This window comes from Microcaecilia unicolor, chromosome 12 (genome assembly GCF_901765095.1).
Source record: "Microcaecilia unicolor chromosome 12, aMicUni1.1, whole genome shotgun sequence".
Classification (NCBI taxonomy): domain Eukaryota; kingdom Metazoa; phylum Chordata; class Amphibia; order Gymnophiona; family Siphonopidae; genus Microcaecilia; species Microcaecilia unicolor.
Genome location: NC_044042.1, coordinates 7,494,394 through 7,510,884, shown reverse-complemented (window position 1 = coordinate 7,510,884; position 16,491 = coordinate 7,494,394). Strand labels below are relative to the sequence as shown.

Sequence of the window (16,491 nt, the reverse complement as noted above, 5' to 3'; positions counted from 1 at the left end):
AAGACTCGGATTCTGCTTTAGTGCAAAAGAAAATGATTTTTTTTTTTTTTTTTGTAATGCCGCAGTCTCTAAAGTCTCATACCATGGAATAATGGGTTGAATTTCTCTTGACAGGAGCGAACAATCTTTCACCTTCAATGCTTTTAATGTTTTAATTCCTTTTTCTTCTTATTATGAGCAGTTATTATTTCACCAAGCCCGTAGGAAGGTGCCTGATGTTTACATGAATGGAAAACACTCGTTGAAAAGTTCATCAATTCTCTGCCTCTGTTCACTGAGTGATATAAAGCTTTAATTACAGCGAATTACTAAGTAACAACTGTTTTCTCCAGAGTCATTAAAAATAGATTTCCTGTTTGAACTGCACTGGCCTGGTAGTCCTCTAGGCAGCCTGGCAGTTCGTGTGGGATTGCCCTGTGGGTTAGCATCAAGGGCACATCAGTGCCCGTATGAAATCATGGAAGCATTTGTGCTCTGGCTTTCGATATACTTCCATTTCTTTGTATCTGCCTGCTCGTTGAAAGGGTTCCTCTCCCCACACGCCCCCTTGGAAAGTAAAATTAAGGAGTATTGGAAGTCAGCATTGATAAGAAACAGAAAAGCAGAGCAGATTAGGCAGCCCTGAGAAAACAGTAATGACTCTTTATCATTTAATTACTGGGATCCAAATGAATAATTAGTTGCACGTAGAAGGCAGGAGCATTGGAACAGGTAGGGAAGGCGATGCGACAAGGCGAAACCAACCGCAGGAAACTCTTAGGTTCCTAGTAGCCAGGGCCGGTGCAATCAATTAGGGGCTTTACATAAACTGTTGGCCGTGCCCCCCTCCCACCCCTGACGCAGCTTTCAGGCCCCTAGCCACCCCCCCCTCCCCCCTAGGATTTTTATAATTAAAGAATCATGGTCATCGCTATACCACAATTCCCAGAACAGTCCTGTAAAAATGCTTTGAAATGTGGAACTTTGTTTCATATTATGTAGACAGAAGGAGGGTCATTTTCTAGAAGCCATTTACCGGAGTGTGACAATGGGGTCAAGGGTGTGTCTTGGATCCCGTACAAACTCAGTCATACACACAGGGTTTTCAAGAAAAAGGGAAAATATTTTATTTGGCACACCATGTGCCCCTGTTACTTCACAGGCTTTGATCCAGCGCAAGTCCAGTCTCTGTTCAGGGCCGCCGAGAGGGGGCAACAGGAGTGGCAAGATTCCCTGGGCCTGGCCTCCAATGGGAGCCCAGCGCCGGGGTCGCTCTGTTTCTATCCTGCTCCTGATGGGCTCCAGCAACATCCTGCTCACCCCAATTCCAAAAGACACCAGGAAAAAAACAAACGACATTACCAACTACCATCCAGTAGCATCTATCCTATTGGTAGTCAAACTGGTGACTGGTGACCAAACAACTCAACGACTACATAAACAAATTTGCTATATTATTACATAAGTCACAATCAGGATTTCAACCCCACAAGATCATATCAAGTGAAATCAAAAACAAACATATCGTCACCGTGGAAACCAGGCTGCGGAGTACCGCAAGGATCACCATTATCACCGATCCTTTTTAATCTCATGATGACTCCACTAGCCAAGACCTTTTCCACTCAAGGCCTTAACCCATTTATTTACGCTGACGACGTAACATTATACATCCCTGGCAGAAATTACCAATGAAATCAAGCTCAGCTTAAACATCATGAACTCATAGACAAATGCATTCCAACTAAAACTCAACACAGAAAAAACACACTGTCTCATCATCTCATCGCAATACAATACATACAAGCCTACAAACATCGACACCCAGGATACACCCTCCCAATCTCAGACAGCCTGAAAATTCTTGGAGTAACAATCGACCGTAACCTATCACTAGAGACCCAAGCGAAATCCTTTATAAAGAAAATGTTTTTCTCAATGTTGGAAACGCAAACATGTGAAACCATTCTTCCCAAGGGAAATATTTCGTAACCTGATACAGTCAATGGTACTAAGCCACGCAGACTACTGTAATGGAATCTATGCGGGATTCAAAGACCAAATCATAAAGAAACTTCAGACCGCCCAAAACACAGCAGCCAGGCTTATATTTGAAAAAACGCGTTTTGACAGCGCCAAACCACTCCGAGAAAAACTGCATTGGTTACCAATCAAAGAACGCATCACTTTCAAAATCTGCACGACTGTTCACAAAATTATATACGGTGAGGCACCGGGATACATGACAGACTTACTATTTGAGATTCTACATAGAATGTTGCTACTAGTGGAGGAAGTGGCCTAGTGGTTAAAGCACCAGTCTTGCAATCCAGAAGTGGCCAGTTCAAATCCCACTGCTGCTCCTTGTGATCTTGGGCAAGTCACTTAACCCTCCATTGCCTCAGGTACAAACTTAGATTGTCAGCCCTCCTGGCGCACAGAAATATCCAGAGTACCTGATTGTAACACACCTTGAGCTACTACTGAGAAAGGTGTGAGCAAAATCTAAATAAATAAATATATGGAATGTTGCTACTATTGAAGGTTCTACATGGAATGTTGCCACTTTTTCAGATTCTGGAATGTTGCTACTATTTGAGATTCTACATAGAATGTTGCTACTAGTGGAGGAAGTGGCCTAGTGGTTAGAGCACCAGTCTTGCAATCCAGAAGTGGCCAGTTCAAATCCCACTGCTGCTCCTTGTGATCTTGGGCAAGTCACTTAACCCTCCATTGCCTCAGGTACCAACTTAGATTGTGAGCCCTCCTGGGACAGAGAAATATCCAGAGTACCTGAATGTTACTCACCTTGAGCTACTACTGGAAAAGGTGTGAGCAAAATCTAAATTAATAAATAAAATACTTTGTAAAAAGACCCCCTGGGGATTTCTCCAGTACCCAGGGAAGAGCGGCAAAGAGCAGCTGCGCTAGCTGAAGGCCTCAGGCTCAACTTGGTGTTGGTTGATGGCACTGTGTCATTTATGTTTGTGTTATTATTCTGGCAGGGGGCAATTCTATATATTGCGCCTTAAAAATTAGTATTGTAAAACCACGCGGTTAGCGTGATTCTATAAACTACGCTTAAAGTTACACATAGTTTATAGAAAATGCTCATGTGCCATTCTTGCAACTAAAACTTAGGTACACCTATTTAGGCCACCTAAAACCAGGCCTAGATAGCTGCGCCTAAGTTAGGCGCACATTGGGGTATATTCTATAATGGTGCGCATAGCTTTTTGAAAAGCCCACAAGCTGCCCATTTCACACCCATGGCCCTGCCCCCTTTTTCACTGTGCGCAATTACAGTTGTATGCACCGCGTTATAGAATATGCCTAGAAAGTAGTGCATATTAATTCTAATTAAAGCCAATTAGTGTCACTAATTGGTTAAGTACCAATTATTAGCACTGATTGGCTTGTTAAGTTCTGCACGTAATTTGGCAATGGGGCCAAATTAGTGCACACAACTTCAGGCACCATTTATAGAATTTGGGAGTCTGTATATTTAATGTATATATATATTTTTTTGTTTGTTTGTTGGTTTTCTGTTTTTATTTAGTAGTTTGTGTTGTTGTTGTTATATACCTCATGGTTTCCTTTTGGCTATAGAGCAGTTTATAAAATTTGGATTTAAATTAATTCAAATCAAATTAAATTCAGGGGCAATGAATCAAGTTGGTTAAATATAAATATATTTTTGTTCTTAATTTTCCCTCTGTAGCTGCCAAGGTGAGTAATGACCTTCCTTTAGGTATTCGATTTATTTACAGTCTCATAAGCGTCTTAAGTCTTGGCTATTTCAGAAATACTTGCTCTGACTTGGCCTATGGAAAGTAAGTGATTCATTGCATCTTCCCTAGATATAGCTGGGTTCATTTTGATATTGTTAGCCACATTGAGCTCTAAATGGTATATGCGGACTGTAAAGTGATGTATTGGAATTGGCTGCTCCCGGAATAATTGCAGAGAGACACTTAAAGTAATTTAGCCACAGACTTCAAACATTTTTCATTGCTGTAAGGCAAGTGTGACCATTTACCAGGCCAGCTTCCATGGAACTGCACGCAATGTCTGAGGAAACTCCGAGCTGCTTTTTTGTAAACGATCCCCCTTCTGAGAATATGAAGAACAAGGCCCAGGAAGCCAGAAAATCAGTTTTGGGGAGGACCAGGCTTCTCGTTGTATTGGGTTGTGTTAATCCTGCAGCCCTCCTTGTGAAAGTGCTCTTTGTGGAGACAGACACTGATCCCATTCAGCCGCTCTGCTCTCAGCTGCTGAGAGCCACATCTTGTTTTGACGGTGGAAGTGAATGAAATGCACACAATTTTCGGCCAGATGCCGGCATCACTCACCAGGGTTGGAAAGATGGAGAGGGTTGGGAGGCGGGGGGGGGGGGGGGTAGGGGGGGAAAGAAATGTAAGAGGAGCAGCCAGCTTTCAGCTTCTGAGGCCTCCAGAGGAAGGGTACAATAGCTCTGTGCTTCGACAATTGTGTGTGTGTGGGGGGGGGGGGAGTCCCGTAGGTTGCTATAATGGATATGCCACATTGGAGCACAAACATCTCAGTTGAAGAAGCAGGCTGCTGAGTTGCACTCTCTGACCTGTCTTTCGGCAGGCTTTTTACTTACAGTCTGGAGCAGTCACCTGCGCCGTCTCATAGTCAAGTGTCCATGTCAGGAGCGTAGCCAGACTTCGGCAGGAGAGGGGTCCAGAGCCCGAGGTGAGGAAGCACATTTTAGTCCTCCCCCGGTACCGCCGACCCCCCTCTGCCTTTGCCGACACCCCCCCTCCATTTCTGACTTTGCCCCCCCCCACGGCGCCACCGACCCCCCTCCACCATTGCCAACACACACCCCCCCCCGCCGCCGACCCTCTCAACCCCCCCTCCCGCCGCCAACCCGCCGTCGCCTACCTTTGCTGGCGGGGGACCCCAACCCCCGCCAGCCAAGGTCCTCTTCTTCTCGCAAAAGGCTTCCTTCTGTTTCTGACGTCCTGCACGTTGTACATGCAGGGCGTCAGACTCACAGAAATAGAATGAAGCCTTGCGCTGTAAGAACAGGACCTCGGCTGGTGGGGGTTGGGGTCCCCCACCAGCAAAGGCAGGCGACGGGAGGGGAGTCTGGTGGGTCGTCGGCAGGGGGATCCAGGGCCAAATCTACGGGGGCCCAGCCCCCCCCCCCTTTGCCTCACGTAGCTACGCCACTGGTCCATGTCTGGGGAGATCAGCTCCACTGTTTTCTTCAGGTGGCTGATCCATGCTTGGTTCTGCCTCACTGCTTGCCTGGTCTTCTAGTTCCCATTTTTCTCAAGGTCAAACATGCAAAACTAGGCAGGCCATGCCGTTAAACCAGGACTGGCGCAGGCCGCTGGGGGCCCCATCGCTTTGTCCACCTTTAGTTTAGCCAGCTCCTCGCGGAGTTCACAATTTCATGTATAGAAAGTGCAAAGGGGAAAATTCTATATATGGTGTCTTAAAAATTGGCGCTGTAAATCTGTATGGCTAGCATGATTCTATAAACTATGCCTAAATTTAGGCGTACTTTATAGAATAAGCTCAGGCGCTGTTCTTGCGCCTAATTAGGCACAGATCAGGTGCATTCTATAATAGTGCGCATAGTTTTATGAAACGTTCCCCCCCCCCTTTTTAGACTGTGCACATTAGAATTTACGCACACCACGTTATAGACTATGCCTAGAAAGTTGTGCGTGTAATTCTAATTAAAGCCAATTAGTGCCACTAATTGCTTGTTAATATCCAATTATCGGCGCTGATTGGCTTAATTATGTTGTGCGCGCAGTTTGGCCGTGCGGGCCAAATTAGTGCGGACAGCTTAAGGAGCCATATATAGAATTTGGGGGAAAGTTCATAAACCACAGCGTTCTTGATAAAACAGCTGTCAGCAAAAAAAACTAACAGATGTACCAACTAAGCTAGAGATTTTTAACAAGCGACGTAGCCACAGAAAAGAAGCCCAACTGCAAACAACTGTGACGCTAAAGAAGGCAGATGTTTTATCAAGAATGCTGTGGTTTCTGTCTGTTTTTCTTATTCATCCATACTGGGTTGTCGACTCCTGAGGCAGGCACCTCTGCACCGAAACGCAGATCTGCGTCAAGTGTGAACAATAAAATTATTTACTTTGCCCTTGTACTGGAATTGGATTGGTCCTTCCAGTGGCGTAGCTACGTGGGGCCATGGGGGCCTGGACCCCTGTAGATTTGGCCCTGGACCCCCCTGCCAATGGCCCTCTTGACCCCCCTCCTGCCGACGACCCTCTCGACCCCCCTTCCCGCCGCCAACCCTCCCCCGCCGCCGCCGTGGGCTACCTTTGCTGGCGGGGGACCCCAATCCCCGCCAGCTGAGGTCCTCTTCTTCCCGCGAAGGCTTTGTTCTGTTTCTGACGTCCTGCACGTTGTACATGTATTATTATTATTATTATTATTATTATTATTATTATTATTATTATTACATTTGTACCCCGCGCTTTCCCACAAAATGCAGGCTCAATGCGGCTTACAAAATAATTTGAAATACAAAGTTAATAGAATTTTAATAAAACAGTAGTAAAACAATGTAAAGTTGGGCTTAGTAGTGTATGATAAGTTGAGCTAGATAATATATGACTAGGATAAAAAAGGGTGGATAGGATAGTGTAATTTGGGAGAAAGGGTAAGGAGGGATAAAATTAAGGAGAGATGGAAAGAGAAGGATGGGAGGTTGGTATTTAAGTCAGAACATAATTGGGAGTGGAAGTTGGCGAGATTAGGTTGGGGCATTTGGGTAGGCTTGCTTAAAGAGAGGAGCTTTCAGCATTTTTCTAAAGGGCAAGAAGTCGTTTATTAATCGGATTGGTCTGGGTAGAGCGTTCCAAAGCTGGCTGTCCAAAAAGGAGAAACTGGATGCGTAGTAGGTCTTGTACTTAATTCCTCTGCAATTGGGAAGGTGTAGGTTAAGATAAGTTCGTGAAGAATTAGATCTGTTTCTAGCAGGGAGGTCGATCAATTCATTCATGTAGCCAAGGGATTCGCCGTGGATGATCTTGTTGGTCATTGTGTTGATCTTAAAATGTATTCTTTCTTTGATGGGGAGCCAGTGAAGCTTTGCTCGAAGAGGTGATGCACTTTCGAATTTCGATTTGCCAAAAATAAGTCTGGCAGCCGTGTTCTGAGCAGTTTGGAGTCTCTTCAGTATTTGGGTTTTGCATCCTAAAAAGACACTGTTGCAGTAGTCGGCGTGGGTGATAACAGTAGACTGTATCAGGTTCCGGAAAGTGTTGAGTGGGAGTTAGGCTTCACTCGTTTCAATGTAAGACGTCAGACTCACAGAAACTACTACTACTACTTAACATTTCTAGAGCGCTACTAGGGTTACGCAGCGCTGTACAAATTAACAATTAAGGATGGTCCCTGCTTGGAAGAGCTTACAATCTAAAGGATGAAATGTCAAGTTGGGGTAGTTAAGTTTTCCTGATTAGGTGCCGAAGGTGACATTGAAGAGGTGGGCTTTGAGCATTGATTTGAAGATGGGTAAGGAGGGGGCACGGCGTATAGGCTCAGGGAGTTTGTTCCAGGCATGGGGTGAGGCGAGACAGAAGGGGCGGAGCCTGGAGTTGGAGGTGGTGGAGAAGGGAACTGAAAGGAGGGATTTGTCTTGAGAGCGGAGGTTACGGGTAGGGACATAAGGGGAGATGAGGGTAGAGAGGTATGGAGGGGCCGCAGATCGAGTGCATTTGTAGGTGAGTAAGAGAAGCTTGAACTGTATGCGGTATCTGATTGGGAGCCAGTGAAGTGACTTGAGGAGAGGGGTGATATGAGTATATCGGTTAAGGCGGAAGATAAGACGTGCGGCAGAGTTCTGGATGGACTGAAGGGGAGATAGATGGCTACGTGGGAGGCCGGTCAGGAGTAGGTTGCAGTAGTCAAGGCGAGAGGTAATGAGAGAGTGGATGAGAGTTCGGGTGGTGTGCTCGGAGAGGAAGGGGCGAATTTTGCTAATGTTATACAGGAAGAAGCGACAGGTCTTGGCTATCTGCTGGATATGCGCAGAAAAGGAGAGGGAGGAGTCGAAGATGACACCGAGGTTGCGGGCAGATGAGACGGGGACGATAAGGGTGTTATCAACTGAGATAGAGAGTGAAGGGAGAGGGGAAGTGGGTTTGGGTGGGAAAAAAATAAGTTCAGTCTTAGACAGAACAAAGCCATCTCGTTCTGTTTCTGTGAGTCTGACGGGGGGGGGGGGGGGGGGGGGGGGGTCGGCGACGCCAAAGGGGAGCTAAAATGTGTCCCCTCACCTCGGGCTCTGGAACCCCCTCCCGCCGAAGTCTGGCTACGCCCCTGGGTCCTTCCCTACTGTTTCATTTTCTTGCAGTCTGTGGTATATCATTTGCATTTGTTCTGACATCAGCTTATCCTGCCTGTGTTTTATGAACTTTGTAATAGGGTTCATTTGTTTTGTGCTGACATTGTAAGTATCATTTCCGTGTTATATGCTGCAAATTATAAAGTATCATTTGTATTTATCATATTTCTATGAGCGTACTAGACTGTTTTAATGTGAACATTTCTGTCACTATAGCACACTATTTCTGTTACAAGGATTCCGTTTGCCTGTCTCAAGTTTATCTGACTAATATTTTATGCTTAGGTTTGATCATTTTACTGTTGTTGAGTCGTTAACAAAACTGTAGGTTTTATGTCAAGCTGTACCTGCTGCAGTGCCTTGGGTGAATCCATTCATAAATAAATGTCAATAAAAGCAGATACATAAAAGCAGAAAAACAAGAGGGCACTCCATGAAATTGATGATCAGCGGATTGAAAACGGCTCCTGGCCATTTAAATCACCTGTCTGGGACTGACTGGGCATTTTCAGCAGAACCTAGCTGGAGAGTGTCACTGAAAATCCCTGTCACCAAGCTGACTCCAGCTATTTTGGAGGCATTCCTGGGAGGCAGGGATAGTGCTGGGCAGACTTATACAGTCTGTGCCAGAGCTGGTGGTGGGAGGCGGGACTGGTAGTTGGGAGGCGAGAATAGTGCTGGGCAGACTTATAGAGTCTGTGCCAGAGCTGGTGGTGGGAGGCGGGGTTGGGGGTTGGGAGGCGGGGATAGTGCTGGGCAGACTTATACGGTCTGTGCCAGAGCCGGTGCTGGGAGGCAGGGATAGTGCTGGGCAGACTTATAGAGTCTGTGCCAAAGCTGGTGGTGGGAGGCGGGTATAGGGCTGGCCAGACTTATACGGTCTGTGCATTGAAGAGGACAGTACAAATAAAAAAGTAGCACATATGAATTTATCTTCTTGGGCAGACTGGATGGACCGTGCAGGTCTTTTTCTGCCGTCATCTACTGTGTTACTATGAGTTGGTTAAGTGCTAATATTTGGCCTCTTAGAAAACCGCATAACGCACAGTCCTGTCTTTATATGGTTCTTTATAGGTGGTTAAATGCTGAATATCGCACTTAACCGGGTATGTTTTTGCTGGCTCCCTATACCCGGAAACGGGTCGACATCGAATTTCCGGGTATAAGGCCAGCAGCGGGCAGCAAAACGCTGAGAATATCGGACCCACTATTTATGTATGTAATCAAATGTATAAGTTATCTGTTTAAACAGCTGAATGTCACTGCTGAATGGATAAGTTTGAATGTTGCCCCTGATTGTCCTGAAAGCACGGTCCATTTTCAAGTACATAAGTGTTGCCATACTGGGACACCCCGAAGGTTCATCAAGCCCAGTATCCTGTTTCCAACAGTGGCCAATCCAGGTCACAAGAACCTGGCTAGATCCCAAAACAGTACAGTACTTTTATGCTGCTTATCGCAAAAATAAGCAGAGGATTTTCCCCAAGTCCATTTGAATAGTGGTTTATGGACTTTACCTTTAGGAAGCCATCCAAACCTTTTTTAAACCCTGCCAAACTAACTGCTTTTACTACATTTTCTGGCAACGAATTCCAGAGTTTAATTACACATTGAGTGAAGAAATATTTTCTCTGATTCGTTTTAAACTTACTACTTTGTAGCTTCATCGCATGCCCCCTAGTCCTATTTTTGGAAAGAGTAAACAAATGATTCACATCTACCTGTTCCAGTGTTTTATAGACCTCTATCATATCTCCCCTCAGCTACTTTTCTAAATCCCCCATTGTTTGTAGAAGCTCTGTGGATTTAAAAACAGAAAGTACTGTTGGTTTTTGGCTTTGTCACCAGTGCTGACCGCGTTACTTGCTTTTAAATATTGACCTGAAGCAGGATTGACCCAAGAGTATCGGATGCCCTAGACAAACCTTCATCTGGGCTGTCCCCCCCCGAGATTGAGCATCTACCTTTCCCTTCTGTACCCCAACCCCTCAGGTTGCCAGCATCTGCCCTTCCCTGTAACCCCCACCCCCACTGAGTTGGCTAGCTGCTTCTCTCTCCTTCCTTACACCCACCCTGCGTCCAGCATTTCCCCCTTTCCCTTCTCCCTCTGCCTCCCCTCCCCCCATGATGGCCCAAAGATGCAGGCTCTGTAAGCCCAGACCCACACTGAAGAGCTGCTTTATCCCACTCTCCCTCCGAGGAAGACTTCATGTCAGAGAGAGGAAGGACAAAGCGGCATTTCAGTGTGAGTCGGTGCGTACAGGACCTGGCTGCTCTGGGAGGATGCAGAGGGGTGGCAGTGAGGGCCAGGCCTGGTGGCAAGCAGAGACGTGAGGGGAGCAACACCACCACCCCTCCTCCCAAATTCTACCACCCTCGTGGCTGAGTCACCCTGACATGAAGATGTTCATCTTAATCTGATGTTTCTAGTTTCAAAGACTACGTTTAATATTTTCAAATGTCCTCTAGCAGCCTTGCATTTGTATTATTTTTTTTATGGTAACTGATTTTCCGTTGCTTCTGTTGTTGTTTCTTCTGCTTCTCAGGTGTGGCGGGTCCCAGTCGAGTCCTGCGAGCAGTACACATCCTGCAGAGAATGCCTGAGCTCAGGAGACCCGCACTGCGGCTGGTGTGTGCTCCACAACATGTGAGTCCTTCCTTATTCGCTTCGCACCTGCATGTAATGAATTCCAGTCGACTTCCCTGCTGCAGCTGACATGATTTTAAGTACAGTAAAATCAGTGGCATATTAACAACCAGGTACTTAAAATAGAGCTGCCCACCCTGTAAGATTTCAGATGTACAAACAGCAACACTTGCATTCACCTGCCAATGGCCATGGCTTTCCTTAGTGGCCCTGTGTCCTTTATTTTGGGGAGGGGGGAGGGAAATCCTCCACCGCAGGCTTCCCTGATGAGGTTTATTTCAGTTCTATTGGACCTGTTGCTCCAGGACCAGATGGTTTCAAGTTCAACGCACAGCGTTCTCTCTGCATCTGAACCTTTTCCGCTTCTGCTACTTTAGAAAATATCCCATTTTTTTCTTCTTTTGGAGCCCAGGTGTATTTCAGCACTTTCCAGTGAAGCGGTGTGTGTGTCCCGGCTTTGTAACCTCCTTGATTTACCCCCCTCTTAAGCTGAGGGCTTCTGGTGCCCAGATGGAGTGAACAGGAATACATGTGCAAAGTTCAGCTGAAAGGTTCCTAATGGTTGGTCTGTATGGAGAAGGTTGGAGGGGTTTTTGGAGCTTGAGCTGTCGGTTCATGGAACTGCCTCCCGCTGGAAGTGGTGGTGATGAAGGCTTTGTCTGAATTCAGGAAAGCTGGGGACAAGTACATGGGATCCCTAAGGGAGATAACAGATGGAATGGATGGGCTTAAATTTGCCAGCATCCATCACAGGGGCGTAGCCAGACCTCAAGGTGGGAGGGGGCCAGAGGCCAAGTTGAGGGGGCACAGTTTGGTCCTCCGCCTCGTTCCCCCCCCCCCCCCCTCGCCACCTCGCCACTCCCCACACACTGCCGCCGCTATACATCTTGGCCGACAGGGGTCCCCAACCCCTGCCAGCTGAAGAGTTGTTCCAGCACTGGTCTCCAGCGCCACTGCATTGCCTACCCCTGCTCTCTCTCTCTTCCCCTCACGTCTGGCATGCTCATTTTAGTGAAATTGAACTTGCTCAGTTTCACTAAAAAGGAGCGTGCCGGATGTGAGAGGAAGAGAGAGCGGGGCAGACAAAGCTGGCGGGGATTGGGGACAACCGCCAGCCAAACCAGGAGCCCAGAGCAAATTTTGGGGGGAACAGGTAGGTCCCTGTGGCCACAGTGGCGTAGCTAGGTGGCGTGCCAGGGCAGCGGCCGCTCCCCCAAACAGAGTTCTGCCGGCGCCTATTCTTTTTCGTCTTGTTGCACTGAAAATGTGCGCCGGTGGAAGTCCGCTGTCGCTCCCCCCCCCCCCCCCCCCCCGGCGCCGTCAACCTGCCTCATCCTGGCTCCGCTTCTGTGTGGCCCCATGCAGCTACTTCACTGATTCATCACAGCTACCCCTCTGCACCCCTTTATTTCTGAGGCCTGCACATTCACCTACAGGTCACACCCTGCCAGCACAAGTCTAGTTTTGGGGTTTTGTTTTGTTTTTTTGTATCTGTGCAAATTCACTTCAATCTTATCAACCCTTTCCTGTAACCAGGAAGAAGATTTTGACTTGGAAGGACTGCAGGTAGGGTTCAGAATGAATCCTCCGCAGGGTTTCAGCATCCGGAAGTGAACTTTGCCGGTTGGGCTGGGCCTGGGCCAAGGCAGAATGATGGAGAGTGCTGGAAAGGTCCTGAAAAGGGTTCAGTTTGCTTCCTGTGAAAGGTGGAAGATTCAGTGCTGCTTTTCTAGCCCCTGGCTTAGAATTCAGGAAGTAAAGGTTTTCAGGAAGCTCTCAGCAGCTGAGTGACGCAGCACAAGTGCAAAAACCCGCTTTCTAAATGAAAAGCAGGAAAGTAAAGGGGAAAGGGTGGATTTTATTGAAAAAGAAAGTACTTTTTGTGGCCTTTGAGTAAGTCTTTTTCATCTACCTAAGAGCAATGTTTACTAAACCTTTCCCCTAGTCATAAGTACATAAGTACATAAGTAATGCCACACTGGGAAAAGACCAAGGATCCATCGAGCCCAGCATCCTGTCCACGACAGCGGCCAATCCAGGCCAAGGGCACCTGGCAAGCTTCCCAAACGTACAAACATTCTATACATGTTATTCCTGGAATTTTGGAGTTTTCCAAGTCCATTTAGTAGCGGTTTATGGACTTGTCCGTTAGGAAACCGTCCAACCCCTTTTTAAACTCTGCTAAGCTAACCGCCTTCACCACTTTCTCCGGCAACGAATTCCAGAGTTTAATTACACGTTGGGTGAAGAAAAATTTTCTCCGATTTGTTTTAAATTTACTACACTGTAGTTTCATCGCATGCCCCCTAGTCCTAGTATTTTTGGAAAGCGTGAACAGACGCTTCACATCCACCTGTTCCACTCCACTCATTATTTTATATACCTCTATCATGTCTCCCCTCAGCCATCTCTTCTCCAAGCTGAATAGCCCTAGCCTCCTTAGTCTTTCTTCATAGGGAAGTCATCCCATCCCCGCTATCATTTTAGTCGCCCTTCGCTGCACCTTTTCCAATTCTACTATATCTTTCTTGAGATGCGGCGACCAGAATTGAACACAATACTCAAGGTGCGGTCGCACCATGGAGCGATACAACGGCATTATAACATCCTCACACCTGTTTTCCATACCTTTCCTGATAATACCCAACATTCTATTCGCTTTCTTAGCCGCAGCAGCACACTGAGCAGAAGGTTTCAGTGTGTTATCGATGACGACACCCAGATCCCTTTCTTGGTCTGTAACTCCTAACGTGGAACCTTGCATGACTTAGCTATAATTCGGGTTCTTTTTTCCCACATGCATCACCTTGCACTTGCTCACATTAAACATCATCTGCCATTTAGCCGCCCAGTCTCGTAAGGTCCTCTTGTAATTTTTCACAATCCTGTCGCGATTTAACGACTTTGAATAACTTTGCGTCATCAGCAAATTTAATTACCTCACTAGTTACTCCCATCTCTAAATCATTTATAAATATATTAAAAAGCAGCGGTCCTAGCACGGACCCCTGAGGAACCCCACTACATACAAGGGGTCATTTTATAAGGAGTCGTTTGACTCTAGGGGGTAGATGCACTAAAAACAAAAACGAGCCATTAACATGGGTTTTAAACTGGTTCTGGCCAGTTTAACGTACAAGTAGTAAACCAGGACATGCACAAAAGGGCATTTTCCTGTCACAGTAGCAGCTAACAAAAACGGAATGCAAACTTTTATAATAGTAACATAGTAGATGACAGCAGAAAAAAGACCTGCACGGTCCATCCAGTCTGCCCAACAAGATAACTCATATGTGCTACTTTTTGTGTATACCCTACTTTGATTTGTACCTGTGCTCCTCAGGGCACAGACCCTATAAGTCTGCCGAGCACTATCACTGCCTCCCAACCAACAGCCCCGCCTCCCAACCACCGGCTCTGGCACAAACCGTATAAGTCTGCCCAGCACTATCCCCGCCTCCCAACCACCAGCCCCGCCTCCCACCACTGGCTCTGGCACAGACCGTATAAGTCTGCCCAGCACTATCCCCGCCTCCCAACCACCAGCCCCGCCTCCCACCACTGGCTCTGGCACAGACCATATAAGTCTGCCCAGCACTATCCCCGCCTCCCACCACCGGCTCTGGCACAGACCGTATAAGTCTGCCCAGCACTATCCCCGCCTCCCAACCACCAGCCCCGCCTCTCACCACCGGCTCTGGCACAGACCGTATAAGTCTGCCCAGCACTATCCCCGCCTCCCACCACCGGCTCTGGCACAGACCGTATAAGTCTGCCCAGCACTATCCCCGCCTCCCAACCACCAGCCCCGCCTCTCACCACCGGCTCTGGCACAGACCATATAAGTCTGCCCAGCACTATCCCCGCCTCCCACCACCGGCTCTGGCACAGACCGTATAAGTCTGCCCAGCACTATCCCCGCCTCCCAACCACCAGCCCCGCCTCTCACCACCGGCTCTGGCACAGACCGTATAAGTCTGCCCAGCACTATCCCCGCCTCCCAGCACCGGCTCTGGCACAGACCGTATAAGTCTGCCCAGCACTATCCCCGCCTCCCACCACCGGCTCTGGCACAGACCGTATAAGTCTGCCCAGCACTATCCCCGCCTCCCAACACCGGCTCTGGCACATGCACTACCGTTTTCTGATCCCCTTACAGGAGGTCTGCACCTTTCGTTGGGGCTGCTGTGAGGGAATCGGAAAGGGGAAAAAAAAGTCCAACAAGTACTCAGAAGAGCAAGAGGGAAGGGGGGAAAAAAAAGCCAACTGCTCGTCAGGGACATCCTTCTAAAGTGCCTAACATGGACGTCCTTCAAGGACGTCCCTGACGAGCATTTGGCTTTCTTTCTTTTTTTCCCTTCCGCCGCCGCCCCCCCCCCCCCCCCTCAGGTCACCGTCGCCACTCCCCCCTCCCTTGAAATCACAGCTTCCCGCAGCTCTGGCCTTCCCCCGCCATCCTCTATGCCTTGTGTGCACACACAAAACTAACTGCACATGTACACGCATACATGCTCCAAGCATGTGCAGGGTTCAGCTAGAGAACAACGCTGGCAGGTTTACCATTCATGCAGAAAATATGACAAGTGCTGGAGTGAGTGGTTGGACTCTTGGGATTGTGGGTAACGTTGATCCACTCACTTGACAGTCACATTTCAGTCTCTTAAACTGTAAGTCAGAAAATATTTGGGCTTTTCTTTCAACAGAGGCTGTTGCTCAGTGACATTGCTATGACATCTCTTCCCCCCGGTATTGACTGTGTACCGTTTGTTAGGAAAGTACCGGGCCAGATGGTTCTTTTCTTTACTGCGCACTGCTTGGCTTTCACATGTTTATATAACTGCACAATTACATCTAGATACAGCCAGAGACGTGGATGGAAATAATGAGCCTTGACAAGGTCATACGCATTGGCTTCAACTTGTTTGTTTAAGGAATTTGGTGCCGCATTCTTCCAGGGTGGGGGACACCTCCCCCTGATTCAGCATTGCCCTGTGCAGTCTCTTCTCTCCACTTTCCCCTGTTATTGGCTGTGGCAGTCTGCCAGCAGCCATGGATCGGTTGTTTTAAGTCTTGTCTGAAGCTGTAAATAATTGAATGTGTGTCACTGCCTTGCTGCTGTATTTGTTAAGATGCATGGAACAGCTGCTGTTTCTGTGTTGGTCTTCATCTCTTGGCTCACAGCCAGATTTCGCTTTGGCCAGATGGACCTGCTTTACTGGATTCCGGGGGAGGTGGGAGGTCAGGACGCTCTGTTTGTGCTGCAGCCGTGTAGGATAGATAAACAGGCACTGAGACTGGCAACCAAGCGGCTTCCAGATCAATTAACCACACAAGCAAACAAGTGTTTCCAGTCAACATGAGAAAGTGTTGCGTGTTGTACAGCGGCCTGATCCAATCCAGGACAAGTAGACAAGGGGGGAAGGACTGCAAGCCAGGGGGAGAAGTCTGGACCTTGAAAAAAATCACTGCCCCACCCCTCTTGCCCACCTAGCACAGAACAACAGGTA

At 47.6% G+C, this 16,491-nt stretch overlaps 1 protein-coding gene across 1 annotated transcript in view; it reads left to right on the top strand.

The window, feature by feature from the left end:
* PLXNA2 (plexin A2) overlaps positions 1 to 16,491 on the top strand; it is a 513,443-nt gene that overhangs the window by 304,087 nt on the left and 192,865 nt on the right. The window contains exon 5 of the mRNA XM_030220548.1: positions 10,884 to 10,984. Coding sequence (XP_030076408.1) covers positions 10,884 to 10,984 — 101 coding nt within the window. The remainder of the gene's footprint in view (positions 1 to 10,883; positions 10,985 to 16,491) is intronic.